Genomic DNA, 8795 nt, shown 5'->3' on the forward strand with positions numbered 1-8795 from the left:
AGTGCAGCCGTGTCCCTCTGCAGATCGTCTCCCAGAAAGACGAGCACTGCTGGGTCGGGGAGCTGAATGGCCTTCGGGGTGAGTGGCCGCCCAGGGGGCAGTGGAAGCCCTCCTCTCTGCCTGGAGTGGTTGGGACAGCCACTCAGGCCTTCTCTGTCCGTAGGCTGGTTTCCGGCCAAGTTTGTGGAAGTCCTGGATGAGCGGAGCAAAGAGGTGAGGGGGGGGCGGGACGGCCCCTGGTGGACTGGAGCACTCGGATGGCCTTCTGAGACCCCCTCTTCCCCAGTACTCCATTGCGGGGGACGACTCGGTGACCGAGGGCGTCACAGACCTCGTGCGTGGGACCCTCTGCCCAGCCCTCAAGGCCCTGTTTGAACATGGGCTGAAGAAGCCCTCCCTGCTGGGGGGTGCCTGCCACCCCTGGCTCTTTATTGAGGAGGTAGGTGTGGGCGGGGGCGAGGCCCTTTCCCACAGTGTCCCTGTGGGGCTGCCCCTGAGCCACTGTGCCCCTACAGGCAGCGGGCCGGGAGGTGGAGAGGGACTTCGACTCGGTGTACTCCCGCCTGGTGCTCTGTAAGACCTACAGGTGATGGACGCCTGGGGGTGGGGCGGGGCACGGGCAGGTGAAGGGGGCCGAGGCACTAGGAACTGAGGCAGGCCCCGCGCCCTCTGCAGGTTGGACGAAGATGGCAAAGTCCTAACCCCTGAGGAGCTGCTCTACCGGGTAAGGAATGGGGCCTCTGGGAGGGCGTTGGGAAGGTGGGGTGGGAGTGGGAAGGTGGGGTGGGAGTGGGGGAGAGCGACCCAAGTGACATGAGACCCTGCGCCCCCAGGCGGTGCAGTCAGTGAATGTGACCCATGACGCAGCACACGCCCAGATGGACGTGAAGCTCCGCTCCCTCATCTGCGTGGGGCTCAAGTGAGTGTCAGAACAGGGACCGGGGCTTTGGGGGTCCACTGGCCTGCATGGGACCTGTCACAGGCTGCAGGGCCAGTGCTGTGGTTAGGTGTATCTCCCACCAGGTCTGAGGAGGGCGGACAATGAAGCAGGGCAACAAGGGAGATGGGCTGCAGTGAGGCTGGTGGGCAAGGAGGCCACCCTAGACTGAGTGAGCCTGCCCGCCTGACGGTGCCCTGCCCTGGCTACAGTGAGCAGGTGCTGCACCTGTGGCTAGAGGTACTCTGCTCCAGCCTGGCCACGGTGGAGAAGTGGTACCAGCCCTGGTCCTTCCTGCGAAGCCCTGGCTGGGTCCAGATCAAGTGTGAGCTCCGGTAAGGCCTGGCCCCGGGTGGGGGCGAGGGAGAGGGAGAGGGCGAGGTCCTGAGGAGGCATGGCACCCGAGCTGGGCTCACCCACCCCTTTCTCACTGCCAGCGTCCTCTGCTGCTTTGCCTTCAGCCTCTCCCAGGACTGGGAACTTCCTGTGAAGAGAGAGGTGAGTGGGCCTGCAGCCTTCCCTCAGAGTGGGCTCTGGGGGTCGGTCCCCTGTCCATGGCTGACGACAAGGCCCATCCTTTCCACAGGAGGAGCAGCAGCCCCTGAAGGAGGGCGTTCAGGACATGCTGGTGAAGCACCATCTTTTCAGCTGGGACATAGACGGGTGACGGGCTACCACTGGGCAGGAAGAGTGACCCCAGCTAGTTGCAGGCTGGCTTTGGGGCAGGGGCTGGGAGGAGGGGTCCTGGGCTAGACCTGTCCCTCTGCCAGGGGGGCTCTTCCAGGGTCCGTGAGAATGGAAACCAACCAAAAAGCTGTGAGGGGTGACAGCACCCGCTGTTTGGTTTTTGCTCAGGAAGGGGGTGGGATGCAAGGCCCTAGGCCTGTAAATAAACTGTCTTAACAGAAAGGACGTCCTGGCTAGTGTTGGGCCAGGTGTTCCCTATCCCAGCAGGACTTTGCAGGAAGGGCTTGGGGCCCGGCCTATACACAGGTTGAGGATGGACCAAAAACAGCCAGTATATATTTTATTTTAAAAAGTTCACACAGCTCCCCACCTGTGCCCTAGCACTTATTATTGACTCCACCCCAAGCCCCTTGAGTGACAGATCAGACAGGCAGGGGTGGCTGGAAATTGGGAAAGGTGTGGCAGGGCATCTACATGTCAAACACGTGAGAGGTAAGGCCATGTCCATGTGTGCCACAATTCGAGCGGCCCCTGCGCCCACCCAGCGATGTATGTGAATATAGAGGTGTCAGAGGCGCCGTGGTTAAAGCGCTTGGCTGTTAACTGGGAGGGCAGGGAAACGTGGCAGTCGCTTCCATCAAGATCTCCGACCCCTGCAGGCAGTTCTACTCTGTCGTAGAGGGCTGCTGTGAGCTGGAGTCAAGCTGCTGGCGTGTGGGTGGCTATGCGAGCTATATACACCTGTACAGGAAACGTGCCACTGACCTACGTGGCTTCACTGTCCGAGACACGAGCATGGCAGGGAGCCCCTCAGGGCAGCCAGCGGGCACTGAGGTTGGCTGACAGGAGGCCCAGCATAGTTTCTACTTGGGGCAGGGGGAAGGATTAGCCTCTGCACAATGGCACCTCAGAAGAGGTAGCCGACAGACATGCCCACTCCGAGCTGCGCCACCTCTGGACACTCTGTTCAGTCTCCTGAAGAGGCAGCAGGCCTGTGGCTCCCAGCGGCAGAGGGAATCAGGCTTGGGGGTGCCCGGCTCTGTTTGGGGGGCAGAAACTACAAGCAGGAATCCCAGTGGAGCTGTAGATCGTGGCCATCGAGGAAGTCTGTGGAGAAGAGGCTGGGGGCTGTTGTGCTGAGGGGAGCCAGGCTCAGCACCGGGCCGCCTGACAGCTCCAGCCAGTCCATGCCGTCCAGGGGCCCGTCGGTCAGGTCCAGGCCCACAGGGCCACTGGGCTCAGGCACAAAGTGCAATTCGGAGGTGTCCATGGGCGAGGGCGGGTGGTCCAGGATGGCGGAGCTGCTCAGCATCTGGCTGTGGAGGTCATCAATGAGGGAGAGGGGCTCCGGGCCTTCATGCCCGCCTGTCAGCAGGGGCAGCCCCGTGCTGCTCTCCAAGAAGTCCTCCAGCCGCCCAGGGAGGGCAGGTGAGCCCGACGGAGGGGGCGCTGCAGACGGAAGCTCGGTGCAGGGCGGGGTGGGTGCAGTGGGCTTCTCCTCAGGCAGAAGTGCTGCTGGCTCCTTGAAGTCGGCTGGGATCTCTGTCAATCCGGGAAGCAGAGAGTTGGTCAACTGGGACTGCCCACTGGGGGGGCCCCTCCCCTGTGGGCGCTGGACCAGCCTCAGCACTGCCGCTTGGTTCAAGACTGGGCAATAAAGCGAGCACATGGGTGCTGGGATGGCAGTGCACACTTGACTGATCTATGCGCAATAATATGCACAAGGGACAAGTGCGAAACACTGGAAATGACCACAACAGGACAAGCACAGGGCGAATGAGTGCACTGTGGGAAAATGGTGAGAATAAGTATGCTCAACCCAGGGTTGCATGAACCTCACTTTGTCTAAAGCTGCACAAATGAAAAGGGTGTGTGTGTGTGTGTGTGTGTGTGTGTACACCACCTGTGGGAGCTTGCTGTGTCCCAATAGCCAGCCATCATCTCCCTCCCCAGGCTCTTCCCCCAGCCGACCCTGCACATGTCCACTGTCACTTGTTGCACTGCCATCTGACTCTGCTTCCCCTCCCACCTCCTACCCAGAAATCTCTGGGGGGCATTTCTCAAAACCAAACCCACTGCTGCAGAATCGACTCCCGACTCACAGTGACCCTGTAAGACAAAGGTGATCCTAATCCACTGCCCCTGTAGATTTTGGGGCTGTAACTCTTGACGGAGACAGAAAGTCTCTTCTTTTCCTGAGCAGCAGCTAGTGGTTTTGAACTGCTGGCCTTGTAGTTTGCAGACCAACACTTGACCACTATAACCCGCAGGACCCCTTCAGCTAGTCACAAGACAGCTTCTCCTTCCTGTCACCTCTCTATAGTCCAGAGATCAAATACAGACACCACCCAGCTGCCCTTTCAGCACCTCTGCCAAGTCACCTTGGGCCCCACCCTAAGCCAAATCCAGGGCTTTTTGATTCCTTCAATGAGTCAACCTTCCAGAATTTATCTAGCTTTGTCCCTTTTGTTGAGAGAAAACATTTAGAGCCTCCCCTCCCCAAGAAGCCCCTCACAAGACCTGTGCACAGTCCACCCACCGCAGGAAATGACCAATACAGTGCCTCTGGGACTGATGGCCTGCCACTGCACTCCCAAGTGAGGCCAGCTCTGTCACTAGATCCTTGTGCTTGTTAGTACTGCAGCACCCGGGCAGGTGCTTAACAGCTAGCTCACAGCTGTCCACATCACTGAGCCCAGGTCTGTGGTTCAACCCCTCCCATCAACCACCCCGGGCGGTATGTACCTCCACTCTGAATGAGGATATCAAACAGGTCATCCATCTGCTGGCTTGAGCAGCCATTTTCCTGTGGACCGGAGAGACAAGATGAGGGTTGGGAGCCCCCAGGCCCTGGCACCCTCCACCCAACCAGCCGGCTGCTCTCTCCACCTGTGGTGTAGGCTGCTGACTCACGGCGTCCTCGTAGCCTGGTGGCTCCTTCTTCAGGAGAGATACGGGGGGCCCAAAGAGGGGCTGCGGAGGGGGCTCCAAGTCCATCTGGGCAGGGCGGCCGGGGGCTGGAGAGCCAGGTGGGGATAAAGACTGGACAAGAATGGGGGAACAGACCAGCCTAAGAGGTGTGGGGAGAAGCAGGACTGCCACCTCCCCCAACCCCCTCATACAACCCAGAGGCAGGCTCCCCCTGCTACATAGGCCAGCTCTTCCAGCTCCTAGGGAAATGGGTGGTGCAGGGTGCCACCCTACCCTTTCCAGCTGGAGGTGGTCAGGGTCTAGCTTTCCATCCCTGTGGCTCACAGGGCTGAGACACACACACACCCACCCCCCCGGGAACAGTCTCCTGTGGGCAACAAGCTGATGACCAGCCCCAGTCTGGTCTCTGAGGAACGGAGCAGGAGCCCCAGACAGCCCCAAGCCTGACACAGTCTGCAGTTTCTTGTAGGGCAACTGCCTGAGGGAAGGGGCCAGCCAGCCAGGGACCTTCCACCACTGGAGCCAAGCCATGGAGTGAGAAGGACACCCTATGGCCCCTTAGGGTGACAAACCTTGGCAGGACCCTTGACCAGCCTGTCTTTTTCATGAGTGGAATGGTGAAGCCTCCTTACAGAATGAAACTAAGCTAGGATGCCAGCAGGTGGGAGGCACCCGGAGGGAGCTGCCCTGTCCTTTCTCTGGCCACATACCTGCTGGGGACTAGCACTGGGCAGGCCGGGGTTGTCTGTGTTGGTGTTGGTCACGGTGAGCACAAGGTGGGTCCCAGTAGAGTCAGTGACGAGGGTGGGAGGTAAGACCCCCTTGATGAGGCCAGAGCCTCGGGGGCCCAGGAGTAGCTGGGGGGCAGGCTCAGGCAGCCCAGCTTCCTGCTTCACCACCACCGCCTGGGGAGCGAGGGCTAAGGTGCCAGAGTCTGCGTGGTGGCCCGTGGGGGCGGCCAGGCTGGGGCTGAAGGGAGCTTCAGGGCCCTGAGAAGGCTGGCTCAGCTGGCAGCTAGCAAAGCCACTCTCCTGCTTCACAGTAGGAGCGGCCAGCCCAGGGCCAGGCTGCTGCGCCCGCTTCTCTTGCTCCAGCTGCAGTCGTAGCCGTTCCACCAGCTGCTGCTTTTGCCGGAGCATGCGCGTCAGCTCCTCAATCTGCTTGTCCTTCTCCTGAAGCATCTGGTCCTTGTCACGCCCCTCTGGCTCGGCCCGCACCCCAGGGCTCGGGCAGCAGGCGGTGGTCCGTGGGCCCTCCTCTTTCATGAGGATCTGCAGTGGCGAAGCCTGTAGGGTGAGCTGGGTCAGGGGCGACGTCACCATCTCACCAAAGGCATCACCAGGCGTGGAGTTCTCATCGCCTGTGCTGAGCAGAGAGCGCTCTGAGGGGGTGGGGGACACAGGGGGAGTGGAGCCCGTGCTGCCAAATTTCACCATGCCAGTGCTGGTCACTGTGGCCACCACCACTTCAGGGGGTGCCAGGCCTGCAGCCACCAGAGCTGGCCCTGTGCTCAGCCGGGCAGCGGGGAAGGCAACCACCACCTCGCCGGCCTTGGGCAGAATGGAGGCAGCTGGTGCCCTGGCAGCCCCTTGGGGGGTGCTGACTTGGTCTTGGTAGGCGCGCAGGCGCTCAATCAGGTCAGTCTTGGTGCCTGAGACGGGCAGGGACCGCAACTTCAGCTCCTGCTTCAGCTCTGCCACCTGCAAGGGGACAAGAGCCAGGTCAGCAAAGAAACTCGTTCAGAAAGTGATCCCTCCTGGACAGTCTGGGAGGACAAGTACCACTGCCCCCAGCCCCTTCCTGCCGCTACCCTGGCCACACCAGGTCCCAGGAAAATGCCCACTCTAGCTGCCACCACAAGCACATTGCCAAAGGCCCCTCCTGGGGCCTGTGCTCACGTCTGACAGTGACTATACTTTGTAGTCAAGAAAGCCGGGTGCCCCCATCCACTAGCACCCCAGGACCACGACCAGTGAGGGCAGAGCTCAGTTCAGTGCAAGTCTGCAGGGCCGGCACCCATGTCCAGCAGCCTGACTGTGGCTGGGGCCCCACTGGAATCTGGCACCACGTCCAGGCAGTGCAACCTGAACAGAGGCCGGGCAGGAACCTTCTGACCCAACAGGCCCAGGCCTGGGACCTTGGCAGGAGCTCAGCAGGTCCCATGGGGTATCAACTGGCAGAGTGGACAGTGGGGAGTGATGAACTATGCAGCCTAAAGTCTGAATTCTGGCTCTGTGATGGGGGGCCCTCTACCTCTCAATGCCCGTTATATGCTTGGGTGGGGGTGGAACTGTTCCTGACGCTGCACTGCCCAGTCAAGAGGAGAAAAGCAGCAGGCAGCTGCTGTGTGAGCCCTGAAGCCCAGCCTTGACAAGGAGAGGGCCCTGACACAGCACAGGGCTCCTGTGGGAGGGGCAGGCCACCTGCCTTCATCTCGTCCAGGTTGGTAGGCAGGGCCCCAGGCTTGCCCGTCAGCGAGACGCTGTTCTGTCTCGTCAGCCCATTGGATCCAGGGGCGCCCGAGCTGGAACTGCTGCTGGTGGTGGTGGTGGTGGAAAGGCTGCGCATCGGGGGGCCCCCACTGCCCCCCAGAGTCTCCCCTGCTGGCCTGGAAGGAAAGGCAAAAATGAGTCCCTCACAGACCGTGCCAGCTGCTGCAGACACGTGAGGGGCATTGAAGTTGGGGGTCAGTCCCGCAGGTCTGGTGTAGGGCACTCACTTTGGGGGGGCGGGCAGGATGGTCTGGTAGTTGTAGTGCTGCTGCTGCTGCTGGTTGAGGATCTGCAGCTGCAGGAAGAGCTGCTGCTGCTGCAGGATGCGGGCGTAGGAAGAGTCCATGGCCGGCGGGCCCTTGTCCTGCTTTTGGTCCGGGGGGATGTACTGGTGATACTTGAGTTTCTTCACTTTTGGCTTCAGCTCCTTGGCCTTCTTGCTGCGTTGCGACTTCTCGCTGGCAGACTTAGGTTGGCTTTGCTAAGGGAGACAGGGGCGTCAGTCCTCTGTCCCCACTGCCCCCATCAGACTGCACCCTCCAGAAATACCAAGGGGCCAGGGATAAGCCCAGGACTCCCTGAGACCATGTGCCTGTAGACTCCTCCCTAGGCAGCAGGGGGCCATCGTGGGGGTTCTGGTCTTGAGCCCTTTGGGTGCTGGTAAAGCCTGCCTCCCCTTTGGGTACAAGATCAGGCCTTGGAGAAGAACAAAGCCCAGCCCCCCAATGGGGCCGCCTGATGCTGAGCAGTGGCTCCCGTGGCCCAGAGCTTGTTGGTGGCAAGGAGGAGCAAGTACAAGTACGGGGGAGCCCAGAGCCTGCACAGCGTGTCCCTTGGAGAGAGGAGGGCATGGTGACGTCCCAGGACATCAGTGGCCTGCGCTGGTCTCTGAAATGGGAAGGAGGCGCCCTGCAGTGAGAATGCACAGCAGACCTACCGCCTCCAGGTGTCGTACCTTGATGAGTGCTGGGGTGGGCTTGGCAGTGGGAGTAGAGGTTCCGTTGGGGAGGCTGGTGGGCAACAGAGATGGAGGTGGGGGCAGCGGCCGCTCTCCCAGGAAGAGGGGTTCTCCAGAGTCGGGGCCTGTCTGCAGCTGAGAGACAGCCTAAGCAGGAGAGCAAGGGAGGTCACATTCCACAAAGGGGGTAGGCCACCTCCCAGGTGGGTACCACTGTTAAAGGGCAAATGGCAGGCAGAGGCCCAAGAAGCAGGGGAGGACGAGAAAAGGAGGCACACAAAATGTTCGTTGGACTGAATTTGGTCAAGACAAGCCACTGCCTGACCTGCTGGCCAGCTCCATACTCCAGTGCCCTAGGAGGTGGCCTCTGGCTCAGCCTCCACTGGGGACCTGCCGCCACCACGACTCCCTGCCCGCACCAGGGCCCTTGAGCCAGAAACTGACCTTGGGGAGCAGAGCACCAGGGGAACAGCTGAAGTGGAAGCTCACCTGTGTGGGGGACACAGAGATGGCACTGGAAAGAGCTTCGCTGCCTCGGGCTTCCAAGGGGGACGGCACTGAGCCCTGTGACTCATGGCTGGCTGGCTGCTCAGGGGATAAGGCATCGCTGCTGTCCTCATCAAAGGAAGAGTTGTCTGCGACCTTTGGGTAGTTCACCTGGCCCACTGAAACCCAGAGCCAGCATCAGGGAGCGCCAGGAGGCCGGCAGAGGAAAGTCCCCAACCCCAGCAGCAGGCCTGAGGGAGGCCATGGGGGACTCTGGGCTGGAGAAAGGCCCAAGTTCTGGCCC

At 61.0% G+C, this 8795-nt stretch overlaps 2 protein-coding genes across 3 annotated transcripts in view; one reads left to right on the forward strand and one right to left on the reverse strand.

Moving 5' to 3' along the window:
- LOC101651857 (small G protein signaling modulator 3) overlaps nt 1–3312 on the forward strand; it is a 6256-nt gene extending 2944 nt beyond the window's left edge. The window contains exons 9-17 of the mRNA XM_030885341.2: nt 24–78; nt 164–213; nt 287–439; nt 516–586; nt 676–724; nt 834–919; nt 1150–1272; nt 1375–1435; nt 1524–3312. Coding sequence (XP_030741201.1) covers nt 24–78; nt 164–213; nt 287–439; nt 516–586; nt 676–724; nt 834–919; nt 1150–1272; nt 1375–1435; nt 1524–1604 — 729 coding nt within the window. The 3' untranslated portion in view covers nt 1605–3312. The remainder of the gene's footprint in view (nt 1–23; nt 79–163; nt 214–286; nt 440–515; nt 587–675; nt 725–833; nt 920–1149; nt 1273–1374; nt 1436–1523) is intronic.
- MRTFA (myocardin related transcription factor A) overlaps nt 1948–8795 on the reverse strand; it is a 135932-nt gene continuing 129084 nt past the window's right edge. For both annotated transcript variants that reach the window (XM_045289220.1, XM_045289224.1), the window contains 8 exons: nt 8495–8670; nt 8003–8152; nt 7275–7528; nt 6983–7163; nt 5266–6255; nt 4514–4666; nt 4370–4430; nt 1948–3166 (listed from right to left, as the gene is read on the reverse strand). In XM_045289220.1, coding sequence (XP_045145155.1) covers nt 2682–3166; nt 4370–4430; nt 4514–4666; nt 5266–6255; nt 6983–7163; nt 7275–7528; nt 8003–8152; nt 8495–8670 — 2450 coding nt within the window. In that variant the 3' untranslated portion in view covers nt 1948–2681. The remainder of the gene's footprint in view (nt 3167–4369; nt 4431–4513; nt 4667–5265; nt 6256–6982; nt 7164–7274; nt 7529–8002; nt 8153–8494; nt 8671–8795) is intronic.

This window comes from Echinops telfairi, unplaced genomic scaffold, assembly GCF_000313985.2.
Source record: "Echinops telfairi isolate 266 unplaced genomic scaffold, ASM31398v2 ScPeMD7_2;HRSCAF=8, whole genome shotgun sequence".
Classification (NCBI taxonomy): Eukaryota; Metazoa; Chordata; class Mammalia; order Afrosoricida; family Tenrecidae; genus Echinops; species Echinops telfairi.